At 43.3% G+C, this 27,904-nt stretch overlaps 1 protein-coding gene across 46 annotated transcripts in view; it reads right to left on the bottom strand.

The window, feature by feature from the left end:
- The window catches only part of RBFOX1 (RNA binding fox-1 homolog 1), a 2,122,525-nt gene that overhangs the window by 49,216 nt on the left and 2,045,405 nt on the right, over positions 1-27,904 (bottom strand). For 41 of the 46 annotated variants that reach the window (XM_080678210.1, XM_080678241.1, XM_080678221.1 and 38 more), the window contains 2 exons: positions 11,748-11,880; positions 1,626-1,665 (listed from right to left, as the gene is read on the bottom strand). In XM_080678210.1, coding sequence (XP_080534336.1) covers positions 1,626-1,665; positions 11,748-11,880 — 173 coding nt within the window. The remainder of the gene's footprint in view (positions 1-1,625; positions 1,666-11,747; positions 11,881-27,904) is intronic. The other 5 variants (XM_080678203.1, XM_080678215.1, XM_080678228.1 and 2 more) reach the window with 1 other exon arrangement.

Below are 27,904 nucleotides of genomic sequence, written 5' to 3'. Positions count from 1 at the left end.
TGCCGGTTCAATTCCAAATCTGGGCACATGCGGGGTTGAGGGCTCAGTCCCCAGTGGGTAGCAATCAGGAGGTGGCCCAATCAATGTTTCTCTCTCTCATCAATGCTTTTCTGTCTCTCTCCTTCTCCCTTCCTCTCTCTCTCAAATCAAAATTTAAAATAAGTAAATAAATAAATAAAGCCCTAAAATTAATTATGCCAACTATAGTCCCTCCATGTGCTTATGCTATCCAGAGGGTACAATGGGGAGTGAGTAGACTGATGGGTTCACTGGGTATCTAAGGGTATGGATGAGGTCCGGCCTGCTCAGCCTCCACCTGCCTTTCTATTTAAAATGGTATAAACGGAAAGTCTGGGAAAAAGAGACGGGCGAAGGAGTAAATCAAGCAACACAAAAAAGAAAGTTGGTTGTTCATTGAGTGCATAAAGAACATGTAAATCATTAATAAGTATTATTATGGAAAAGAGCTAACTCGCAGATTATAATAAATGTAATTGATGCAATAATAATAGAACTCAACTAAGTTCATCACTGATGGAGACTAATACTATGTCTCAAATTGTAATTATTTGAAATTCAAAGGGAAAAATTAAATAACCAGTGTCTTTCCCATTTTCTAGTAAATGACATCAATTTGATCAGAAATGTGGTTTTATTTTTCTTTGTTATCTGGTCTATAAAACAAGTATGATTGCAGCGAAATTACTTGAGGTCACTTGTAATAAAAAAGTATATAACTTAGAAAATACCTTCCAATCTTGCTAATTTATTTTAAATTGTGTTTATTCCAAGTCATTTTCATAACATTGCTGCTAATATCACAATGAAGGAGAATAACTAATTCTAGATCAACTTAGGTAAGTTTAATTATGGTCCCCATAATGTGAAACACTTTTCTAAAAGTGAACAGCTTAACAAAGTGGTACCATTTAACCAACAATTCTACATTTAACAAACACTTCTAAGTTAGGGAGCTGTTCTAGGGACATGAAGAAATAAGGGGTTGAAGAAAAATAGGGGCTTAATGCTCCAGTTGGCCTACTTTTGTTAGATATTTCTTGCTAAAATCATCCATGGAGGGGTGGAGGTAGAAAAATATAGAGGAAGAAAGAGAAGGAGAGGGAGAGAGAGACAGAGAAAGAAAGGGAGAGAGGAAATATTTTTCTAGGGCTTTATGATAAATATATTTATAAGGAAACATCAGCCATGAAAATGTCTTTTAACCTTTGGTATCTACAGCTATTATCCTAAATAGTAAACTAAAAATACACAGACCATACTGAAAACTTTAGAGAGAATGTCTGTTTTTTTTGTGTGCGTTTTGTTTTGTTTTTCGGGGCGGAGGGGGGGCAGTGGGTCTTAATTTGACAGGAGAGAAATGGCATCTTTGGAGGTGGGGCAGTGTTTGCCTTTATTCTGAGGTTGGTCCAGGCATTGATTCCACTCACTCACAGCGTGGGATGCTCTCATGAGCAGCAGTCCTGCTGCCTGCGAGCCACAGATTCTCCCACGGCCCATGAAGAGGGAATGGACAGCACCACACAGTAGAGAGATTCTCAGCAAACTTGTAAAAAGAATAACTCTGGGAGGAAACAAGGATGGCATGCACATTAATGAATACTTACATAAATGTCTGCACCATAAAATCCATCCTGGTAAACAACACTGCAAGGGTGCACACACAAAGAGAAACATCCATATTAGTGCGTTTCCCCATGCAGACACACCACCCCCGCACTGGCGAAGTTAGTCTGGTCACACGATCCAAAACACAGGAACTGAAGAGAGTTTCCCCTTTGGTTAAGGAGGTTGGAGACAACAGGAGGTGGGCAGGCTGAGAAAATTAGGCTGGTTCAGGGTGGCCCACAATCAGGACCTGGTGGTGTGCTGAGTACCAGACTTCCCGCCCTCTCAGGAGGGGTGTAGAAATGCAGACAGAGGATTGAGGTTTATTTCAAGTGCCCTAGACAGATACAACCGTCGGAGTTCACAGTCAAACTGCATAGTCCCCTGCCCCGGGGAAAAAATCATCCACTTAAAATACATGATTGATAAGGGTGGGGGCCCAGATTGTCACATTCTCAATACGGTTATAGCCGGATGACCTTAGGGGAGCTGGACAACACAGATGATTCCAGAAATGTTCTTCTGTATTCTTTCACACGGTGGTATTATATCTGATAATTCCCTGTACCGCTCTTTCATGGTAAATGTAGGAGAATATCTCTAACTGTACTTTTGTGAATGTGTGTGAAAAAATACATGTGTGTTTGTGTGCATTTATGGGTATAAATGTGTATGTGTGAATGCATATTTGTGCGTATATGTCAATTCATACATGTGTACACATGTGTTCATGTGTATACCTTGCCCATGTATGCATATGTACATGAATGTGTATCACTATTTTAATGTGTGTAGTAGTATGCTGGCAATCTGCTTATGTGTACTTGTACATGTACATGCACATGCATGTTTCTGTATGGGCATGTTTGTGTAAATGATACCCAGACTAAGCAAAGCCCCACATTATGATTGAACAGCCTGGCCTTGCAGCATCTATCTGATCACTGTGCATATAGTCATCCCAGAGACAAGGGACCTCACAGGAAGGGGAGAAAAAGAGATCCTGGAATTCTCCAGAAATTTCTTGGTATACCTTGAGTGAAACAGCCTGGAAAAGAAGCTCACAGCTCCACCATCATGGGAAACTGACTTAAAATTCCCAAGTATTAAAATGGGCTTAATGAGGTTCTTATGCAGCTTGCACATCTCACAGGCTTTGTGAGGGTCACAGGATGACCTTGAATATAAAAACACGTGTTTCTACATGCATGTTTTCTAAAGGATGGTAGTGTAATTAATAACCTTCCCTAATATCTCCCCATGGAGTTTATAGATGATTTATGAGTCTGGCAAAGGACCAATGAGCCCCATCGTTGAATGGAGCTGTGGTTTGAACAGAAGCACAACTTTGATTACCAAAGGATTCCAGCAGGTTCGGTAGCAGAGTGGAACTGCATGTAAGCCAAGCAAATTGAGCCAAAGGAGGGCACTTCACAACACACACCCACACGCACACACAGCAGTGACACTGGTTTGCTGGAGAACACTGTAGTGTGCTTCTCAGAGCTTTTCAGAGTTGACCGGCGAAACCCCAAGTACCATTATCCTTAAAAAGGAGGCAGGGATTTCACACACTAAGGAGGTTGGTGAGAATCGCTTTTAGCTGTTTTCATTTTGATCAAAAGGACTACAGTTCACGAGAGCACTTGTCAAGCAGCGCAAAACCCTAATCCCAGATGCTGAGGTGAGCACATTCCGAGCTAGGCTGTGGATTCTCTTTCAGCGTTTCCAACATAAGAAGATAGTGTCTGTTGAGGGTCAGAAGGCAGGGCCAGCCTCTGCCAGCAGGACTTAGAACAGATCTGATGCAACAGGGGAGAGCAGCCAATATTTAGTTTGGGCCCAGAACCACAGAGAGGATCATTTAGCCGTAGCAAAACAACTTCTGTCCCATTCTTTCATGCCATCATGCCTTTGCACATGCTGTTCCTTGTGCTGGGAATGGCTTTTCTGCCAACATCCTCACCAAAAGCAGATCACCAATTAAGAGCCAAGTTAGATGGGAATCACAAAGGCATCTGGGTCAAATTTCAGCCTCACCATCCACAGCTATGTGCCCTTGGACTAGTTACTCAAGCTACCTGAGCTTCAGTTACTCGTCTGTAAAATGGGGAAAGGGGCAAGTGCCCACCTCAAGGAAGGAGTCAGTGAGATCTGGCTACAAAGAAATGGGTCACATGCTTGACATCGCAGCTCTAACTGAACCTCACCGTTGCTATGACCTTTGTCCAATGCTCACCCAAAGCAGAGCTATTTCTCCCTCCTATAAATGCCAACCTCACATTTTTTGATCCTCACTTGGTAAAATAATTTTACATATTGGTCAAATATTAAATGTACTTGTGTATGGGACTCGTTTCACATTGAAGTTGCACCCAATAAGCTTACTCCACAAGCTTATGGCTTGACATGTTGCTTATTACCCAAGAGATGTAAAAGAAATACCTACTGACTGAATATTGCCATATCTTAAAGGGGATGTGACAGAAGATGGCACAGAGTAATTGACTTAGCAACTCCAGGATGACTTAAATAGTGAATTATGAAGAGACATCCCACAGCCTCAAGTTTGTTTCTGATCTGGTTATGCAGCACCAATGACTGTTGCCAGTGGAGGAGAAGGTGAATAGGATTAAAAAACTGGGCCCTGGCATAGGAGACCAGGGAAAGAGGCTGGACAGAACATGATCCAGCTGTGAAGAAAATATGAATGTATTAGTGTACAAATATGGGAAATAATGCTTTTTTTCCCCCTAAATATCTGTAGAGGACCCAGTCTGAGTCTTCTCTTCTGAAAACACAGGCACCCCTCAGAGGGACTGCGGCTGGGTTCCAGACCACTGCAACAAAGCAAGTGTCACGGGAAAGAGAGGCGTAATCGCTTTGTTGGGAAGCGTCTTCACTTCAACTTGTAAAAAAATGCAATGTGTGAAATGCAATAAAGTGAGACGATAAAGCGAGGTCTGCCTGTGAGGGAGCGAGGCTGGACCTGGAGGTCTGTCCCAGTGGACACACAGTGGACCAGGCGTGACTGGGGCTGAGCTCTGGCTGGGAAAGGGGCCCTTCTTTCACCAGGACAAGTCCTGGTGCCCTGGGGCAGGCTGTGTGCTTCCTGCCAAGCCTGTTTGGGCCAACAGCTCCCAGAGTGAGGCAAGGCGGGCCCTGATGTTTGTTCAGTACGGTAACCTAATCACCATGCTTTGCCCTCCAACGTGGGCCATGGAAAATGACTTTGGGACTCTGGCATCCCACATATATGAGACAGAGAACTAAAGAGAAAATGTGGTCTAACACCCTCATTCTGATAAGCTCAAACAAACTAGGTCCCTGCTGTTGTTTCCTATATTCCAACCACTGTGCCAAGGCACAGAGAGCAGAGAGACTGAATCCACTCGCTATGCCCACCCTCGGGGAGCTCCCAGGGAGTGGGCACTCAGTCACAAAGCCACGTGCATGAACGTCCAACGGCAGCTGTGATGGGTGCTGCGGAGGAGAGGGACAATGGCACTCTGAAAGTGAAGTGGACGGAGGGGGGCTAGCAACAGAGGGCAAGGAACCAGAGGAAATGCCACAGAAATCTCAAAGGCTTAGCCAGGTAGAGAGCAGGAAGAGCAGGCCAGGCATAGGGAACAGCCTGTGTGAAGCCCAGCGTCTGGAGGGTACGGGGCTCCTCAGATGGCCTGCGGGACGGGCATCTTTCAGCTTTGGGAGGCCCCGCAGGAAGTGGTGGCTTCACTGAGAAAGGAAATCATGAATTCTAGCTGCTGTGATAAACCATACGGTGTCGGAATTGTTTGTTTTCACCGAGTGCAACACCTGAACGTTTTAGAGAGAAATGAATGAGAGGCTAGGTGATCTACCTTCATGAAAGCTCTAAAAAATGAGGAACCAATATGGTTGTCCTCATTGGCAGTGTGAAATGAAGCCACTTTGGGGGCGTCAGTTTCACCAAATTGCTATGTGCGTTCCTCCCGCGCCCCCACTAAGCTATAAGTAATAGCACAAGTACAAGTACTATTAGTCTTTACACTGATTGAGCGATGACCCTGTGTCAGCCTGTAAGCTAAGGGTGTTGTGCTCATTATCCCACTTAATTTCATAGCACCCCTTCGAGATGGACAATATTGTGGTCACCCCTTTGGGTATAAAGGAACTGAAGGAGAGAGAGCTAGGTAGTGACTAAGCTGGGATTCCAGCCAGGTGGTCTAGGCTTCACAGCCCCAACTTTTAACAGCTCTGGCAAGCAGCAGCGGTCAAACTTCAGCACACATCCGAACCACCTGGAGGGCCTGTTCAGCCAGATGGCTGGGCCCCCACCCAGCCCAGAGGCCTTGAAGCCATAGATATGAATGGTGGTATGTGTCTAAGAATTTGCATTTTTAACAAGTGACAGGTGATGCTGTTGCTGGTCCAAAGACTAATAGACTCATTGCTCCATGAAACACCCCCCTCCCTCCTTGTGTTTACGTTTGAGACAACACTGAAAATCAGCTTCCTGGGTCTTATCCTAAATGGAAGCTGGCTATAGAAAGCTCTTACAAAGTCTCATGCTGGTTTCCATGAATACAGCCAAACACTTGTTTTTAAAGCCCTGTGAAACAGATGCAATGGATTTGCAGGGAAAGGAGAAGGGGTCAATGTCTAGTCTGTATATATAGATAAATGAACCACGGCCCAGTCACAAGAGAAGGGAGTAGCCGTCATGCATTGAACAGGTGCAGCCGATGTTATTGCTAAGATGGTCTGTCTAGCCATGCAAAGGTAATTGTATTGCTTGTCAATCACTTTGGGACTGCAGTGTGCTTTTGCAAGAACATAATGCAAATGCACATCTCATTTTCTTAGAAAGGTAATAACTAGTTAAATATTTGGATGAATGCAAGCAGGGAATGACTGCACTATAGTAAATTAGTTTATTTAAAAAAAAGGAAAGAATAGGATGCCCGAAGTGTACAATGTGTTTGTGTAATATAATATAGTCTCTCCCACAAATACATTTTTGAAGGAAAGGTTATTTAACACTGCTGTACCTTATTGCCCCTTCCAAGTGAAATAAATTAAAATTTTAATGCATTCAAATCTAGCTGTTTTTAAGTAGATATCGGGTGGGTCCATGAACTTCTGGCACCATTTCTATAGAAGTGTGTGTGTGTGTGTGTGTGTGTGTGTAAATACATCAACATTTTCCAAAGGAAAATTTCCTATTTTAATTAGATTATCAAAGGCATCTATGACATCCTACTCCCCCCACAAATTTAAGAACGATTGATTTGTGGTGTTTGTCTATAAATGCACTCAATGAAGAGGATTTTTTAAAATATTAGAGGTTACACTTCAAAACTGGATGAGAATCTCAATAAGAATTGACACCAAAAACAAAAAGCTGGACAGAATCCTGGAAAATATTTGAGAATGGGTAGTGATGACTTTAGTTCGAGTGTTTATATTAAATTGGAAAGTGCCTAAGTATCAGTTACTATAGTCTGAGGAGCAGACATTTAAAGATGAAAACTGAAAAGCATGGTTGATTTACAGACAGAAATGTGAATACACAGTCCTAGAGGATGGTTATTCAAGTTTTTAGGACCTATGTTCTAGGATCCGAAAGCATTCTCAAAAATGTATATATGGATTGATTCTTGCACTAGCTACCTTTCAGAAGTGTTCTCCTGGGATACTACTATATCTGTCCTATACCCAGAGTAGCACCGAGTCTCCTCAAAATACTTAAGCTAACTCTGAGAAGTTGCACATAGATGTGTCATAATTAATTATCTGAGAAAGTACAGAATATCACACTCACAGATATCCAGCCAACCAATGCCAAAACCCTATAGCAGATGCTGATGCTTGGATTGGAATAGTTTAAAAATCTCCCATGATACTCCATTAGAGCACTCTTCTGTAGCCCCATAGAATATGCATGGTACATAGTAGGTGGTTAATGAGTAGCTGGCTTGTAATTACTTAACTACTTAAGAACAAGAATGTGGTGAAGCCCATCTCATGAAATTCCTTTGGGAGTGAATGGGGTTTAGTTGCTGTCATCTAACATCAGAGAAAATACTGAGTCTGGGGGCTACCTTCCATCTTCATCCACAAACCATCAGTCTGAAAGCTCCACTGATGGTAATTACCCAATGGGTAATTTCTCCCAACTATAAGTCATAGAAAGACAGACTGGACATTATGGCTTCTCTAGCAAAATTAACTCCAGGATCAAATGCAAGGGGAAATATGGAAAACTTGCTTCATTCAGCTCTTGTTGAGACTATTCACTAGTTAATATTTTATTTACAATCTACATATTCCACAAACCATTGAATGATCTTTGCAAATCAAAGCCATCTCTGTGGCTTGTGGGGAATGTCAATCTGTGAACTGCAGGTGCCTCCCAGCAAAGGAGTAAGTGGTGTAATACAGAGAGAGACAAAGGAGTAGTAACTGCATCACTCTCAATAACATTAGCTATAGTGCACTAAACTTGAATCACATGATGGACCCTCCATACTAAGTTGTAGCTTTACATGGATCTCCTATCCCATCCCCTATCAACCCAATGGAGGCAGACACAGTCTTCACTCTCCTGTTAAGGCAATTGTACCTATACAGGTTACGTCAGCTACCCAGGGTAGTATGAGGTAGAATGGTGGTGGTGGTGGTAATGTCATCTTCCCCAAAAACATTTTTTAGGACTGTAACAACCCTTAGACTGTATAAACACTAGATTTCTAACTCATCACTCATTCTCATTCAGTGGATGCCGGCAATCACCAGGGGGTTGGCTGTTCAGTCCAGGATTTTGCGTTCATTTCTAGGATCCCTTCATGGTCCAAGCAGAGCCTCTGTAGCCCCAGTCCCTGAAGGATTGGTCATGTTTTAATGTCCCAAGATGTTTCTATTTAGGTATGTAAGAAAGAGAAATAGGGCCCCTCCATAACCTATGTTCCTCACTTGCTGAGGGGGACTTCAGAAAGTATCAGGATGTGGAGGGGGAACCAAATCAATAAAAGGAATTGTGGGATTATTTTATATCTCTTGGAAAAAACAATATGGAAACTGTACATGGATGTTGGATAAATTACACATTTTTGGTTGGAATTTTAATAACAAAGTATATTCATATTGGATACTTGATGAAGAACAGAGGTTTGGGTTGGCAGTCTTCAACTAGTGATAAGGGGAAAATCATTTTTCCTTAATAAATGCAGTTTGCTAGCCAACGTCTTAGAAAAGATGGGGTCACTGGGTGTGAGGGAGAATCACAGACTGAAACCTTAATGTGGAAATTTAGGAAATAATTGGCCATAAATGAGTTCTATATCTCTTCCTAGGACTTGGGTGTTTAGAAGCCTTTTCTAAACATCCAAGTCCTTCCTTGGTGCTCACACAACACCCTACCTTACCACTTACCACATTTACTGAATTTGTTCGCTTATATGGCACCCTTTCCCCACCCCCCCCAACCCCCCAGAAGAAATTCCTCCAAGGGAGCCATTTGCCTCAGTGGCCTCATCAGTCAAAGACATCAGTCAAATCTAGAAATCAGCCTCCAAAGGAGGCAAACAGCTACAGGAAATCCTCACTATCTATTGGACCACCTGAATCCTGACAATGTCACTTCCTGGAAACAGTAGTGCGTTTCCAACCTCTTTGCCACTCAACGCAAGATCAGGGCCCTCTCTCCTCCCGCCAATCTCTGTCTGCTCTTCTTTCCAAGGTGAGCTGCCCCCTGATGTCTTCTGTAGCCTAAACCAAACAAGCCAGAGGAAAAAGGAAGCCACCATTTAAGATACTGGGTTCATGCCTTTACATTCAGAGCCAATTTGTCCAGCCAATTTGTAATTCAGCAAAGCACCAGGCAGCTGGCTGAATGTTCTCCTTTTCCACCAGCACTTTGCTCTTATGGAAGTTGCAGGCATGGACCCCTCCCCCCACCCCCCCGCAGCCTTCTGCTCTTTCTATCCCTCCCATCTTAAGAATTTTACCTTACTACTAAACATGGGTTCAGAATTCCAGTCAATATTGTCAGCAAAGAGGCACAATCCACCATTATAAACAAAATAATTAGAGCTATCCCTGGAATATTAAAATTAAATCATGTCCGAAGCAGTCACAAACACATTGTTTCACCATTTGGAGATGCCTGTGTCTCTCCCTGGCGAACATGACATTAATTAGTTATGCATGGTTATTCCCCACAAAGAGCAAGTTCATTATAAGTTAGCAAATTTCAATTTTACAGCAGGTGTGTTATTCTGAGACTTTTATAAATTGTTCATGTGAGGATAAGCCATATAATTTTACTTTATTTTTTTTCTGTGCAATATAGTAGTGAGATACTGAAGGTACATATACCGGAAAGCTACAATTACCAGCTACCAAGATAATGTTTTCCAGGCAAACTAATGGGGTATAAACATGCAATTTTGTATTTATGGCTTATGAATCTTGCTTTAGTAATCACATGAGCCTAGCGGGTAACTTGTTTTGTTTTTTTTTCTTCATAACTCATTATATGACCTTGGGAATAACAAGTCTTTACTTCTGCCTTTCTGGATCTACAAAATAGGCTTAATACTGTGGGGGCTGAAGATAATGATGATACTGTCAGTAATGCCTTATATCACATGGTCAAATACATGAGGCTTAGGACATGAAGATACATTATTTTGGAGGGTGGGAGAATTTAGGGCCAATTCATCCTTGGTTTGTTATCCACCATCTTTTTAGCACAATTTTGTTTTCTTTTTTTGGTGGTATTTCGTCTACTAAGAAGCTTGGAATTGGCATATCTCTAATGACAACACCAGAAACAATGGATTTTGTCTTATATTTCTGCCTTCCCCCCCCCCCCTTCCTGACAATTTCATCTGCTTTCATTTCTCTATTGTCTTAGCTTTGTCTCACTGCATTTGTTTTCTAAACACTTCAAATGCTGTCCTTTGGAGTGGGTGAGATATGAATAAATATTTCACTCAGTATAATAGATGATCTGGGCTGATTCAAATTTTCTAAAAGATTTCTAAGCAACAGAGCTATAAAAAATGTGTTTAACCCTTTTCACATAGTCCTGGATACAGCCATATTCTTTTTACAGACAAGAAAGCCAGGCACCAGCCAGGGAAGCCTCCTGCCAGGCTGTCCTGGGCATAACTGAGTTTTCCTGAGAGCAGCACGATTGGCAGTTAGGGCCCATGACTGTATGGGGAGAGGGACCACTCTGTGCACTGTAGGATGTTTACTGCATCCCTGGCCTCGCCCACTGGATGCCATTGCATCTCCCAGCTCCTGTTGTGACAACCAAAGAATGTCTCCAGATATTACAAATGTCCCCTGAGGATCACTGCCTCAGAGACATCCCTCTCTCCCCGGCTCTGAGTGCACAGGAATGTTCCAGGAGGATCCCTGAACAGGAAGGAGAAAGGGAAGCATCTCAAGGTCAAGGCCTGCCACACCAGTACCATTTTTTTCCCTGAGCATTCACCACCATTCCTGGATAGTCTCCTGGTAATACCAAAGTCCATGCACAGGAATACCCAACTGGCAATGGGGGTCACATGAACTTGCATTTCTTTGCAGAGGGGAAACAAAGACAAATGCCGTTTTGGAAAATCCAGTTAAAACGAGTCTTAATTCCAATTTCATTGAACGTTTGAATGTTTGCATTGACTCCACACCTAATTTTCTCTTCCCAGCAAGGGCTCATAAACCTTGAAGCTCAAGGTATCTTAGGGAAGGGGAGCATGACCACGCCAGTGATTTTTATGTTTGAAAAACCTCATGTCCCTCCACGGACAGATTCAAGGGGCAAATGTGATCCAACCTCCTTAATAACCAGATGTTTGCAATCATCAGAAATACATCTCTGGCTGTAACCATTTCTCTGTTCTCCAGCATTCAGTCTCAGAGAGAATTTACATAACAACATGTGACATGTAGGATGCTTAAAGGCACCAACCATGACAGGACAAATTACACTCATTTTTCAATACTCTTTGCAAGGTGCTCTACTGCAGGCGCCGGGCGCATGCTGGGCGTTCTGATGGGGCGGTCAAGACCAGCATGCGCAAACAGGAGGGGCGGTGCAGGGAGGCCCGCCCAGGAGGCAGCCCACTTACCCTCCGTAGGCAGGGATGGGGGGCGGGGGCGCCGCAGCCCGAAAAGTGTTGTACACCGTGCGGCCACGGCCTCGCAGGTGCGCCCCTCGGTAGGCGGCCGCGGCGGTGGCGGCTGGATACGGAAAGCCGGGCACTGCAGGGCGAGAGGAGAGAGCAAGGCTAAGACTTTCAGATCCACACACACTTCCAGAAGCCAGGGGTCTAAAGGTGGCAGCTGGGCAGGGGTCAAGGGCCAAGGGCCAATTCCAGAGGGGATGGGCTAGTTAAGATGGTCACAGTGCTTAAGAGAATGTGCTAAATGAAAACATCGACAAAGAATTCTTAAATACAGGATTAAAGTTCATTGCATGGACAATTTTTTAAGGTGGATTGCAATATGTATGTGCAATGTGTTCTCAACATTGTCTGTCTATTCATCATTCCACCCATCCATCTATCAATCCATCCACCCATAAACATATATACATATACACACATATGTCTAGTGTGTAATATATATTTATATGTGCCTGAGCACACAATATACATGTATGTATGTATGTGCATGGATATGTATCTGTGCATGTGTAAGTGAATATGTACATGCATTGTGTACACAGTATGTGTGTATGTGTATGTATATGCAGGGATACGTGCATATGTGTATGTGAATGTATATATATATATATGCATATTCATATTTATGTGTATATAATAATATTTGCAAATACATACATTTCAATGTGTTCATACTTATCTCTGAGGATGAACTGTATGGGTGTTAGTTGTCTGTTCATAGCTTTTCCCCATCCAATGTTTAGTTATTTCTCATATTTTCCTTTATGTGCATATATTGCTTTTTAAAAAAACGTTAATTGAAATACAGTGCTCCTCCAGACGTGTGTATGCATCAAGAGTGTACATAGAAACAAATCATTCCCAACGTCCCATCAGCCCCCTAACCATTTGTGCCGCTTATAAAACACAGTAACAGTAATGACAGAGAAATCTGGGAACTCAACTGCTAAGAAGAGAGTGTGGGCAGGATTTTCTTCCCTGGGGGGCGGGGGGAGTTCTCTGAGCAGGATAACTTGCTGAGGAGTCAAAAGGGAAATTAGACGTGATGCCTGAGACCCCTGATAATTAATTCTGTTGCCTGGGAGTCCTTCCTCCCACAGCATGCAAATCCTAACCCAGGAGGCCTTCAGGAAACGGCGCTGCCTCCCAGCTCCTGCCACTTCCCCGATTCCCCGGGAGCTCTCACCAGGCCTGCTGTCCCATCCCATTAAGCAGCAGGCACTATTGCCCAAACCCCAAGGCACGGAGAGGGTGCCTTTCTGGGAAAATGCATGTGGGGACCCGCTGTCTCGGGAGATCTATATCGGAGGCCCAGGAAGTCCTACAGTGAGGGAAACACTCAAACCCAGTGAGCCCCCCCCACCCAAACTCCATTTTCCCGGGCATTCTTGATCTTGGTATTGATTTTGAGAAGAGGAAAGTCAGTCACTTGTTACGCTTCTCTCTCCTATGAGTCTGCACGCTCCTTCAGGCCTTCCTCCATGGCCCTTTCATCTTTGCATCTCCTCCTGCCTCCCCAAGTCAACAACAGGAGTCCCCCGATTTTATCCACAGCAGGTTCTAAACACTGGGCACCGGAAGGAAGGTGTGGATGACGTCTCTACCTGGCCAGGTGAATGAAGTTGTGGGCCATGGTCAGGCCAAGGGGTGGGCAGCCATCCAGCAAGCCCTCTCTCCTGGCCCATTTTCTCTTCTGATCCCACTGACCTAACAGGAGCTCGGAGGAGTTCCCGAGAGAGGAAGTCACATGAGATGAGCCTGGGTGTGATGGGTTTCCTCCCTTCCACAGCCCTCCATCCCTGCCCCATGTCCCTGGGGTTTCACAGTATGATGAGGTCCCATGCCAGGAAGGACACGGAGTCCCTTTTGGCATGATGTAAACGCCAGGAAAGGACTCCTGGCAAATGAAGCTCTTTTACTTCCTTAACTCAACACACCCACACTTCACTCTTCCTGGAACTCTATTTTATGAAACACCTAACTGCTCCCGGGGTGTTGTATTTCCTGTTGGGCTAAAGTGGTCTCCACCCTATGTCCAAACTGCCAAGAGGGGCTTTCCCCTTCCGACCGTCACACTTAATCGTACATGCACTCCACCTCATCTCATTCCATTACTCCCCGCCCTCGGACAGTGAGTTTGTAGCTGTGTGGTGAGTGGCAGGGGGCAGGAAGAGGAGAGGGCTCCCACAGAAGTCACTCCCAATTCTATACCACTTCATGGACCTGCATGGATTGGACTCTGATCCTTGAACCTGAGATGAAGACTGACTGGCTGTCATTCGGAATTCTGTGTGTGTCCCTGAAGGGTGAGCAGCTGGCCTGTTTAGTGGATTGTACCATATCTTTCTCTCACGAGGACGGTAAAATGTTAGGAAGGCTGGACCATGCCAGAATGATTCCATCTTTCTATTTGTGTCTGAGACCATACCAGTTATTTATAACTGTTTTTAAATATATTTTTTAATTGATTTCAGAGAGGAAGGGAGAAGGAGAGATAGAAACATCAATGATGAGAGAGAATCATTGATTGGCTGCCTCCTGCATGCCCCACACTGGGGATGGAGCCCACAACCCGGGCATGTGCCTTGACTAGGAATCCAAATGTGACCTCCTAGTTCATAGGTACAATGTTCAACCACTGAGCCACACGGCTGGGCTGTACCCTGCTGTATTGCTAAAAACAAATCATGCTGCTGTACTTAACTCTCAGCCTGCCAGCCCCTAGCACCCACGTCTCCTGGCGCTGGTTTTAAATAATTGTAGAGAGGTGTTGGTCTTAATGGGGAAAGCGGTAAATCCTAATATCATAAAAGCCCAGAACTAATGAGATACGAGGTGTTTGCTTCAGGACCGGGGAGAAAATGAGGGAGCATGGCTTTGACTCCAATTCCATCTCCCCACAGTTCAAACATTAAGTTTTCATAGGAACGCCCTGGATTTTGAAATAAAGAAAATGAAAGATTCACAATCTGGCAGAGCAGCTGGCTGCCAGTGTGAGAAAACACGGTAATTATGCTGACCCATTCATTATCGCGGGCTGTGGTGCCGAGCGAGCGAGGCAAGATCCCTCTCAGCGACAAGCAGGTTTTACAGTAATTCTTGGAGGATTTAGATGTTGGGAGATAACATGAAATAGAAGCTGGGCAGCAGAACGAGGGGCGCACAGGCTGCTAAAAGTGCAGAGCCAGGGTTCCACAGGCACCCCGTTTCCTACAGAGAGAAAATGTCCTTCCCGATGCAGGAAAAGGTACTGATGGGCCTTAACACAAGGCTCTTTGGGCTTCTCTACAAAGGCCAGATGCGAGTGGTTCTTATTTTGTTAGAGGAACGCAGGGAAGACCTCACATCAACTCCTGGTGTAAATATTGCTTTCCTGGGGCCCAGGTCCCCTTAGGTAAAACAAGGTGGTTCCATAGTTCATGCATTGGGGCAAAGCCTCCTGGAGAAAGTTTGTGAGTCTCCCAGATGGATGAGCTCAGCTCTCTCTTTCCTGTTGCCAGCTGAGGACTGGCCAAGGGGCCTGCTGGTCTCTGGTTAGTCATCATCACTAATGAGCATGTCCTTCCTCTTTCTTCCTTCCTATCCTCAATCCCCCCTTCCCCACTTTTTCCTTCCCCCTCCTGTCCTCCCTCCCTCCCTCCCTCTTCCTTCCTCTCTTTATTTGTTAATCTTCTTCTGGACAAGACTGCCATGAACTTCCCTGGTGTGCAGTAAGTCCTCAGTTCACATCCTCAATAGATGCTGCAGCTGTAAGCGAAATGACATACCGTACAACAAAACCAATTTATAGGATAGGCTAATTGATACACACAAGAGCTAAGTGCCTACTGCACCTCATCAACATTATAACAAAACAATGTTATTGGAGAGCCTGCTGTACTGACAATCCAGTAGCTTGGACCCCAGGGCTGAAGGACTCTCACTGGTGCTGGAATGAATGCAAGCTCCATGAGGGCAGGGAGCACCTCGGCTCTGCCCACTGATTTACAAGGCTGCCTGGTGCAGAGCAGCATCAGGTACCTAACATCGTGTCTGGACTCCTTCTGGTGGTTAAGCAATGCCAAGCTGCTTCTTTATGGGGGGTAAAGGGCTTACCTCTGTACTTCCCATCTTTCATAACGCTATCTTCTATACAAAATGCCCTGCCAAGCTTTTGCAGAAAAACAGTATGCAAATGACACAACTGGATCTGAATCATGATCCTTATAAAAATAATTTCTGCATCCATACGTTTTGGTGCTGTGTTGGCCCAGACATAGCAACCCGACTCGGAATATCTTTGATTCTGATAAAAAGGGAGGCAAGTTGGATAAGTGTATTGGACTTGGTATTATTGCAAACCCTCAACTCCTATCAATGCCCTTTTATTGCTGCACAGTGTCAGGATCTGAAGATGGGTTTCCTGTCCTGGGGAAAAGCAGGACTTATATTTTGCCCCCAGGCAGGTTATACCTATTAAAGGCGCCTTCCTTCCTGCAGCCCCACACCATAGTCTGGCAGCCCAGCAAATCACAGTCTCTGAATGCAATGCATTTGTGCAATAAGAAAGAACAGCAAATAACAATATTTATAACCCTTAACTTGTCCGATTTGCAGCTGTGCCTTTTATGTGTCCTCCCAGCTCCCTTCAAGGCTGTTTCCCAATGGCTGGTTAAGGACAGCAAGGCTCTCTTCTCTTGCCACTAAGACAAATTGTCAATTTCAAGGGCAAAAAGGCCACAACTGTTTGTCAAGCTTCCTTCAGAGTCAACATAAGATGCAACTACTTTTTATTCACTTGCCCACCAGGTATGCTGGTTTGTAGATGCTGGGACATAGTTAACTGCATATTTAAAGCAATTACTTGAATAAATGCTTCAGATACAGATTAAACACCACCAAAATGGCTTTGTCCTTGGATCTTGTAGAAAGAGACATCTCATTATGCACTTTCTTTGTGGCAAGACACTTATTTTGTGTTGAGTAAAAGTTATCAAGGCATCTATCAACGCCCCACTTCTGGAGTTTGGATCCAGCAAGTGGGTAAGAAATGTTTAATAAGCCCAAGCTGGTTTGGCTCAGTGGATAGAGCATCAGCCTGCAGCCTGAAGGTCCCAGGTTTGATTCCAGTCAAGGGCACATGCCTGGGGTGCAGGCTCAATCCTCGGTAGGGCTCCTGCAGGAGGCAGCCAATCAATGATTCTCTCTCATCATTGATGTTTCTCTCTCTCCCTCTCCCTTCCTCTCTGAAATCAATAAAAATATTTAAAAAAATGTTTAATAAATCTAGTGCCAAAGGGAAACTCAGAGTGTCCTCTTCACGTCTGTTAAATCACTGTTAACAAAAGTCATACACCTGTCACCCTGCCCAATACTGGTTGGTTAATGTAAATTAAAGAACTGTGTTGGAAAGAAAAGACACCAAATTAGAGGCATTTCTGAACCTCAACGCTGGAGTTTGATTTTTTTTCTAGTTGAACGTCAAGATAATAAACATGTAAACAGACCATCTATGGGAAACAATGCAGAGTGTTCAGGCTGCTTGATGGATACAATATAAATCCTTAGTTCTTGGCAGGAGAAGAGAGAAGCAAGGGAGGGGAAAACCCATAGGTTCATTATCCTGGAAAGGTTCCCTCTGAAACTGTATCCAGCATGAATCAAAGTGAAAAATCTGATATCACTGCAACAAAAATTGGATTTAGCTCATAAGCTAAAAATGAGTTTCTCCCAAAGAAAACAGGGCAAGAGCTTTTCGGAGCAAATACCAATTGAGCATCTTATTGATACATCAACAGTCTCAGCCCACCCACTCCCAACCTTCAGCTCGATTTATACCCAGAGCTCATTTTGCGGGAGGTGAGTGGAGTAACCATCCCCGTAAGTGGGAATAAGGGAGTTCTTTCTATACCGTGGAACTCAATGAAACGGAAACTTTAGGGATGAAACTTTAGGGATGTAACAAGAGGCGTACTGGGATGTGCTGGAGGATCAAAGAAAAGCAACATTTTTAAATGGAAGATGCGTGGGTGTATCAACCAGCCAAATGAGCCATTTACCCACGTGTCCGCTGCTTCCTGTCTGTCTCCCCCTCAAAGACAAAGCCTTCACCTCCAACCTTCTATGAGCTCTGGCTTCAATGTATTTACCGTGACAAACACATGCTCACACCCCTCCCCCCTCTGTCTCTTTTACAAAGTGGTGCTTACCTTAGAAAATAAACACAAATGAGATCATCTCACCAGCCCAGGAATCCCAAGAGAAGAAACACAAAACCAGTGGAAAATACTTGAGGGTGCTAAACTGCATATTAAAGTTTTAGAGCTTTGGGAGAGAGAGCAGAGTAGCAGATGCAAAAGCCGACAGGGGGCAGATTCTACATCAAAGCCGTAAAAATATACAACCGCTTTAATGGGCAATTATTCTTTGCATTTGTGCGCTGGGTTGAATTTGCATGAGGCTGCCAGATGCCCAGGAAAAGGTGTGCCATCGGAATGGAGGGGGGGGGGCTCTCTTTTTGTCCCCCATAAAGCCACTTCCTCACCACCCCGGCCTTTGAATGTTTCAAAACTGAGAAACCTTCATGCTAATTTGGGGTTGGATTGTTCTGTGGGCAGTTTATGGTAGGAAATATTCACTCACATAATTCTGGGGGTGCAGATGCGATTTCAACAGCAGGCTTACAGTTCTGTGGGATTCCCCTTGGGGGATTTCCTGTTCCATACACTGGACCATAAATTAAGAAGTGGCATAACAGGTAACACACTGAAGTGAATAAACAGCCAGCTATAGCTCGATTTCAGAGGCAGGGCATCCTGTGATACACATCATAATGAAGAGCCAGAAACAGAATGATTTTTTTTTTCTCCAAATGGCAAAAAGGTTTGTTTAAAATGGATCTCAAATAAAGGTACATCGAATTGGTTTATAACACAGAATTTATACACAACTAGGTCACTATCTTTAAATGACATTGCATGGAAAATTGCATGTGATGGGACATATTTAGTGCTAGGTCAAAGTGAAAATGGAAAGGCTTATTTTTTAAAAAAAAAAAAATTCAGTAATTTCAAGGTTTGGGAGGAAAAAAGCAGAGTAGCATCCATTCCGTCACTTACGAAAAGATCAAAAGAGCCACTTAATTTGTTGGAATCTCTAGTTCTCGAACTCACATATTTTATCCCGGAAACACACATTTGGGATCGACTCTCGTTTCATTTAGAAAATGCAGGTTGATATTAAATACCGCTGTTTAGAAGTGAATAAATCTACATTTTGGACAAACAGTTCTTTATAGGACACCCTCATTTGAAATGCATTGAATAGGAAAACAAAAATTTCTAATTAATGTACAAGTCTAATCACCATTCTCCACATGGAAGAGTAATTTTTCACTGTTCATTTGCTCGGTTTAATCTCAAAACTGACATAACAGAAACGCAATGTCCTATAAATCTCCACTCACTTGTTTCTTTTAATATTCATATTCCATTGAACTGCAGCTGCTTGTTGCTTCAGTCTATTACAACTTGCAAAAGTGTCGATAAAAATATTATGAAAGGCAAGATGTGTTTCTTCCTGGCTGCGCATGCCATTTATTTGGGGAAGACAATAAATGGCTCGTGGATTGTTCCCCGGCCTGCTGCTTGGTGGGTGATTAGTGATTAATTACCTGGCAGCAAATTGACATGGCACAAGGAAATTGACACAGCCCTGATTAATTAACTTTTTATGGGCGGTAGTTACTCACAAAACATTGCGCACCATAATTGAATCTCTCTGCATAACGTCACGGTACAAAAGTTTTAGTCAAATCCAAATTAGCCAGAAGTTTCTAGGCTGGTATAGGATGTGTGGAAGGGATGGGCAAGGATTTGAACTTGGAGAGAAATGCACATATTTTGAGGGGAATAAAGATTGTGACACTGGCCAGGCTGAAGTCATTGACCTGAATCTTTACTGTAATAAAAGGCCTCATGTACCCTCAGCCTCTGGCTGCTGCTTCTCAGTTGCTCCTACAGGTTCTGTCTTTTGCTCAGTCTCTACCAGGTGAGTTAATTCCCTCAGTCAAATCTTGATTCCAACGTCATCTCCTCCTCCAAGGCTTTTCCTCTCAACTGTACCCTCCATCTCCTACCTGCCTCCACAGTCTCTATCAGTCCTCCCCACCCACTCCACTAATCACTTTTTCAATCTCTCATTTGATTGCAACTTTATTATATGTCTCTGTATTGGGATGTCCTGAGGACTTTATTTTGGTCAATACTGTGTCTACAGCACCTAGAGGGTTACCTGGTCCAAGGTAAGCCCTACAATGTTTATGGATTATATTGTCAGATAAACTAGAATGCCAGAGTAAATGGTCCAGTTACAGAAGAAAAAATGGATGATGCTCCGTGAACCTGTAGGACTTGCTAAGATGCTGCTTAGGGAGGGTGCAGATTCTACAAGAACCTGGTGTAGTGAGAACATCAGTGGTAAGGGACTCTGGACCTTATGTGTCTAAAATTAAAAGTTCCGGCAGTGATAACTGGAATAATCCAAACAACGTCGTGAATACAGCTGGCAAATGGCACCGCCCCGTACTCCATTGCCAGTGCAGGAGATCTGACTGTATGTTATAACAGCTACTATTTACTCACACTTGCTAACCTCCAGATCCATCAGTTAACTCACCAGCTCTTCACAAAACCATAGAAACCAGGTATAACGACAATCTTACTTTCCTGGGAGGAACCAAAGATACAGAGCAGCTCACAATCTCACCCAATTATCTGAACTCAAACATCTTAACACTAGAGAGACTATCATCTTATCTATTACCCAACAGGCAACTAGGACAAAGGCATCCCATGTCAGCTTTGGACAAGACTTTCTCCATTTTCCTTCCTTCCCATTGTCTGTACAAGCTGCTATCATCATTTCCCTATATCCACACTGCATCCAAAAAAACCAGCCCCAATTCATCATGAATTGAGTTCATCTGCAGAGGAATCTGTTGACAAGTCTCCCTGAGACCTCAGTGTGCTCTTTGTTGGGTGGGGGCAGGGGGTAAAAGTGGAGGAGGGGGCAGGTGCATTACTAATGTTCTTTATTTATGTTCTGAGATTTTAAGACACCTGGAAGGGCTTTGCTCTTTTTCTACTAATCGGATACAGGCCGCAGGGGTCACTACTGATTTATGTTCCCAATAAGAGTCCAAGGCAAGCTGTTTCCCTTTTCTACTGGGGCTTATCTCCACATCTGGATGCGAGCCTGCGGGATTGTATACAATCCAGAAATGTTGGGGAAATGGACTTTTCCAGCAATGGACCTGGGTTGCCCTAGAATGGTGTTACACACACAAACCTCATCACTGTCAGAATAACAAGCTCCTTATGACTCAATTCAACCAGAATTTTTCTCCAAGATTTGGAAGATTTGAGCAAGAAACTTCCATAATATTTGGGAGTGTTGTGCTTTTTCTTTCTGAACAGAATTGATAGTGTTATCAGTTATTACTTTACTCACAACATGGTTAGAATAAATCTCTTCCTCAGAAAGAAATGAGTTATGGACCAAAAAAAAAAAAATATTAGTAACAGTACAATGAACACACAGAGATGTACTCTAAATGATGAGTCTGGTGTTACCAAAGCAGAAATGTTTCCTAACTTAAAAACAAATTCAAAACACCTCAGCAAAACCACACACAACACTCATGCACAGGTATTCTCTCATCATTCATGTCTTTGCAACTTGGAATGAGGACAGAAGCCTTGGTTTGTTACTAATTGCCACACTCCTCTGCCTACCTCCTGAAGTAGCTGCCTCTTTTCTCCCAGGTTACAAATGGTCAGAATAATCCAACAGAAATGTGTTGAATGCCATGGTGGCTGAATGTGCAGTGATGGGCTTTTACTGCACACAAGACATATTTGTGATCTGTCTACGCACAGGTATTGACAATACCCCCCGGGGCAGGATTTTTGTAACATTTCATCCCGCAAAACGAGAATGAATCTCAATCTTGGAGTGTTTGACTTGGCAGGACCACAGCAGGCATTGCAAAAGTGCTTTCTGTCATTTGATTGGATGTTGAAGACAAAACTGGGAGATGCTGAGGTCTATTTTAATTTGGATGAAGGGATTTGCCAAAATCTATTTGTTTGACAAAACCTGTACTGGAGTTAAAATTTAGCTTTTTTTTTTTTTTTTTTTCAGGCAGCCATGGGAAAAAATCAAATAATTTCTATAAATAATTACTTTATCGAGTGCATATACACAGTAAAGGCTCAATTGCTAAATCATTCATGATCTAGCTAACAGCTGGCTGAAACAGCAAGCTCGGTGAATTGCCTCTCCAGGTAGGAAACAGGGCAAGTGAGATAAATTAGCTTCCTTATGTTGGGCTGGATTTCCATGACTCTCTGGGGTTGCTGCGGCTTCACACATGAGGCCCTCGGAGGGGGTGGCAGTGGCTCACTCGATGGGGACACGATGCCAAGGCATCAATCATTTTACCTCCAGCCATCACTGTGGGTATAGTTTGTTGAGGCCATCTGATTTTCAGAGCCAGCTTTCAGATTTGAAAGACTGAGTCCTGATCCTTTGAGTGACACCCTAAGCCAGGGCTGGAGAACCTTTCTCTGCCAAGGGCCATTTGGATATTTATATCATCATTCTCGGGCCATACATAATTATCAACTTAAAAATTAGCCTGCTACATTTGGTCAAACATTTAATTAACTCACCCCTAATGCCTTGGCAGAGCCATACCAAATGATTTCCCTGACCTTGTATGGCCCGAAGGCTGGATGTTCCCCACCCGTGCTAAGCAAGCCATCTGGACCTAGGGGTCCCCTGCCTGATGTCAGAACTGGAGCCCTCCCCAGACCCCCAAGTAGAACAGAATGAAGGAGACCATGCAGAAATGATCCAGTTATCCAGTCACTATTTCAACATAAATCTTCCAGACCAGCTTCTTTGGTGAACTTTCTGAAGTACTGCAGAATATGGCTTCTAAGACAGAAAGGGAAAGGTCACCCCTTTGTTTGAGGAGCTACATTGCCTCAAGCAAATGGAAAGGTTTTTTCACAACAATATTGATGCTCACAGGTGAGTGGGTATCCATGAATACCTTCACAGCAAAGAGCCTAGGCCAAGGTCACACCTCTAGTATAACCATGACAATTTAAGCCCAGCTCTGCCTGATTCCAGATCTTCTCACTAAACCATGTGGATGCTCAAAGAGAACTTTGTAGAACCAATACTAGGGGCTAAAATTTATCTTTGGCCAAGTAATACTCTGTTGCATATATATGCACCACATCTTCTTTACCCAATTGTATACTAATGGACATGTAGGTTGCTTTCATATCTTGGATATACAATGGAATATTACTCAGCCGTAATAAAAAGAATGAAATCTTGTCATTTGCAGCAACATGAATGGACCTACAGGATATTACGCTAAGTGAAATGTCAGACAGAGAAAGACAAGCACCATATGATTTCACTTACATGTGGAAACTGAAAAACAAAAACTGTAAAATAAACAAACAGAACAGAAATAGACTCATAAATACAGAGAACAAACCGATGGCTGCCAGATGGAAGAGGGTTTAGAGGCTGGGTGAAAAAAGGTGAAGGGATTAAGATGTACAAATTGCCAGTTATAAAAACAGTCATGAGGATGTAGAATACAGTCAATAACATTGTAATAACTATGTATGGTGTCAGGGGGGTACTAGACTTATGTGGGAGAGGGGCTCCCTTTGTAAGTTATATAAATGTCTAACCACTATGCTGTACAACTGAAACCAATATAATATTGAATGTCAACTGTAATTGAAAAAAAAACTAATTAAAAATAAATAAATAAAATGATCTTCGGGAAATGGTGCTTACATGCCTGTCTCATTCACCAAGGATGGGAATAATATAGATCCGTGAGCAGGTGGGCCCATAGAGGTGGTTTTTGTGTTTTTGTTTGTTTGTTTATTTTTCCATAAAAAGTGATGGGGTATCAAGAGTCCACGCCACATGCCAACAAAACCCCAGGAGACAGATCTAAAAGGCATGGTGTGCTATTTGGTCCTGAAAGCTGCATTTTGTTCACACTCCCGACAAGCTCTCCAGTAGCGACAAAATAGCTTTACATAAATGAAAACATGATTTAAGAAATTGATGGTTTTGGAGTCCTTAGTGAAGCAACTGTTTAAATTATCGTGTTTAAATGAACTATGCCAGGTGCTTTTCCCTCGATGGGAGACAAGCTCAGCTTCCCTTTTATGTATCTCCACACTGTGCAGGGAGAGTCACTTTTGAAGAGAAATAAGGCAAAGGGAGGAGGGGGCCACCTCTGCAGTTGCACACCTTTCTATGCAAGAAGCACCAAGAGTCCCCACTCCAGCACTTGAATTATATGAGTGTCATTGGATGTTCTTACTTTCCTCCTAACATGCTCTCACCCAGCTCTGCAGCCAATGAGAGGGCGTGGCTCCACCTGCAAAGCCGGATCCCCAGGAATGCACACCTGCACCATGGTATCAAACTGCCCCTTTATATTCCAGGAGTCAACTGGATCTTATCTTTGGCCCCTGCAAATTTCATGTTCAGAGCTCTGAACTCAGAATAGAGGTTTGTGGGTTTGTTTGTTTTTCTATTTTAAATCCACATTAGTTTGAGAAAGCCAATGACATGCAGATGAGCACATAAAAAATGAACTCGGAAAATAGCTTCTCAACCCATTGAAGGATTTCCCTCTGGCCCCTGCTAGGGGCTGGTGGAAGGTAGGCATAGTGGAGGAGTTAAATGGGGGAGCTGCACCAAGCAGTCTGCGGCTCCTAAGAAAACGTGAGCACTAAAAAGTGCTTTCTGTCAGTGGGATCACAGGACTCGGGTTCCCAGGGAATTCCCCCAGAACAACTGCCTCGCTGCCTTTCAGAAACGTCTCATCTTGGCCTTGTTCTCTGGCTGTGTGCGCACAGGAATCCCAGGACAACGTGGTTTATTGTTTTAATATCTGTCTGACACAGAGCAAACCATCCTCTGGTGACTCCTTATCTGTCATATGTGTTTCAGTGAAAGAAATATCAAGACAAATAAGATGTTTGGGGGCACACCGCGGGACGGCAGGTTTTGCAACCAGCGTCTTTTGCAGAAGGGAGACCCCCATCTGAAAAAGAAGAAAGCCACCATTCTGCATGGAGATTAATAGCCAGAGCGCTGGAGAGCCGAGAGCAGCTGCCTGGAATATGGCTTCTCCCCAGATTCTTCCCTTTAAGCAGCTGAGGGTGGAGGGTGTTTTACTAGTCATTTTTTTCATTTTCCTGAAATTGTTTTTTTTTTTTTTTTTTTTTTTTTTTTTAAAAGGACAAAGCGGAAGTAATGGGACTATTACTATTCAGCCAAAGTAACCACACAGATGTTGATGAGGGAGCTGACCCAGTTGGGCTGGAAATGGTGGGTATTGAAAATACAAATGAACCTCTTCTGAAAACTGGTGTCCAGGCAGAATCACTAGGAAAAAAACAACCTCTTAAAAGTAACCTCTTAATAAATGAGAGATGTGCTGGGCCGTGGGAATGCAGGGCAGATGGAGCAAAGCGAGGAGATGGTGCTCGGGCGATAGAGAAAGAATGGTTTCTGGGGTCACTTCATCAGCAGTGCTGCCGACAGCTGTGTCCAACTGTGAACAACCACTGTTCAGTCCATCAGGCGTGTGCTATGATTGAGGCGACAGGCAGAGCATGGCACATGGTAGGTGTCTCAAAATCTCTTCTTCCATGAATTCAACGAGGGAACGAAGGAACTAGGACTGCAGAAGCCAAGTGTGTCTATCTCTAGTGTGGAATGATGGGGAAAGCAGGGATATTTAGTTCACCTACCAGGAGGTGTTAACAGTGGGTAAATCTCTGATTAGAAAGACCTCCCAAATATCCCTAGGAGTAGTGTGTTTGCAATTCTGAGATCTTAGCCTTATAGATCCGTCCATTTTCTATCTTGTCTATGAGAATGTAGGCACTATAGAGTCAACTTGTGGATCTCATGTTCACTTAGTAGTCACAGTGCATAGAATGGTACCTGGCATGTGGAAAGAACCTGATAAAGATTGATTGAATAAAGTGATGATTTTCAATCCCCTTCCCCATCAAAGGACAGATGAGTAAAGAGGAAGGACTTGTTTCAGAGACAGTGACAGAGGGCACACGCTGTCACCACAATGCTGAGTCATGGACACAGGAGGAATGAAGCACTGGCTGATTCCCGATCAGAAGGATCCATCTGAGCCTCTCTGAGAGCCAGAATTGTGCAGTGTGCGGGAGGAACCAGAAAAGGCCTGGTTGGAGGGTGAGGGATCCTGGGAGGGCTGAGGGAGTCTCACTATCTATCCCAGGAAAACAGCACCAAAACAAAGCCTCCACATTCAGATTTGTTTGTTGTTTATTGTGAGAGCAAAATTACATCAATTGAAATTGTATCTAGACTGAATTTATGTCTACATTCTAATTTAATATGCACCAGGGAGAGGGTGTTCTTTTACATGCTTACCTTCCATTATTTGTCTTAAAATGTGACAAAATAATTTAAAATGCCAAAAATGTATGAGGGTGCACATTGAAAAGAAGTCTCCTTTGCCCTAGCTGGTTTGGCTCAGTGGATAGAGCATAGGCCTGCAGACTGAAGAGTGCCGGGTTTGATTCCAGTCAAGGGCACATGTCCGGGTTGTGGGCTCAGTCCCCAGTGCGGGGAGTGCAGGAGGCAGCCGGCCAATGATTCTCTCTCATCATTGATGTTTCTATCTCTCTCTTCTTTTCCCTCCCTCTCTGAAATCAATAAAAATATATTAAAAAGAAGAAATCTTTTTATCTCCACCACCAGGGAGCCAGCTGCCCTGTGCCCTGCCCACTTTTTTATTTTTCTTTATTGCTGAAAATCTTACAGATGTACCATTTAAATGATGGTCTGACAAAGGGGTTGGTAACCTATAGGCCAAATCTGGCTTGAAGACCGTTTTGTAAATAAAGTTTTATTGGAAGCACAGCCACACCTATTCATTTATGTATAGTCTATAGTGAGTTTCAAGAGACCAGGTGGTCCATAAGACTGGAACTATTTACTCTCTGGCCTTTTAAAGAACAACTTCGCCAACCCTGGCCAGGCAGAGCAGACAGGGAAGAACAACCTCTCCAGAAATCCTGGGATGGGAAGGACAACGGGGGCTGAACACAGAAGCTGGGCAGCTGCTTAGAGTTTCTGCTTGACCATTCCCTGTGCGGACGTTTCCAGAAGCAGAGCAGGTGGCACTGCTGGTTTGCAGCCACTGGTGGGAAATTTTAGAGACCAGTAAAGGTGGAAGTCTTGAAATTCTGTTAGGCCGGGTTCAAGTTGATCTGGCTGTGGGACACTGCACAAGTTCCTTAATCCCTCTGACCTCAAATTTTCTCATGTAAAAGGAGGCAGAATAATCATACCTATTTCATAGTTATCTTGTGAGGATTAATTGAGAAAGCTCATATGAATAGTTAGCAGAATGCTCAACATATAGGAAATTCTCAATAACCATTTATTATTATTATTATTATTATTATTCTTTTATATATCAGGGCTGGAACTAGGGTAAGATTAGTTAGGCACTCACCTTGGGTGTAAAATTTAAATGAGGGACCAGCAAAGAAACAAATAATCAAGATAAAGTATAGTTCAGTGCAATTTAAAAAAATAAAATTATTGTAAAAAATTTCATGAGAAACAGTCCAAATTTAAATAAAGAGCTGTGGCCAGTGTGGCTCAGTTGGTTGGGCTTTGTCCTGTGCACCGAAAGGTTGCTGGTTCAATTCAAGTTCAGGGGCATGCCTGGGTTGTGGGCTCAATCCCCAAGGTCACAGGAGGCAGCAGATCCATGTTCTGCTCTCACATCCATTTTTCTCGTTCTCTCTCCCTCTCCCCTGCCCTCTGTCTAAAAAATATCAATAGAAATATCTTTTTAAAATTTAAATTAAGAAGTGCTATGCTGAGCCATATTGGATCCTAAGGCAAGATAAAAATTAATAATAATCATTCTATCTTTAGGAAAAATGTTAATATTTGTTCCATGAAATTTTTCCATTAAACGTTAATATTTTGAAATATTACAT

Source organism: Plecotus auritus (assembly GCF_963455305.1).
Source record: "Plecotus auritus genome assembly, chromosome: 7".
In the NCBI taxonomy this organism is placed as follows: domain Eukaryota; kingdom Metazoa; phylum Chordata; class Mammalia; order Chiroptera; family Vespertilionidae; genus Plecotus; species Plecotus auritus.
The sequence above is the reverse complement of the archived record's forward strand: the minus strand, read 5'-3'. Positions and strand labels throughout refer to the sequence as shown.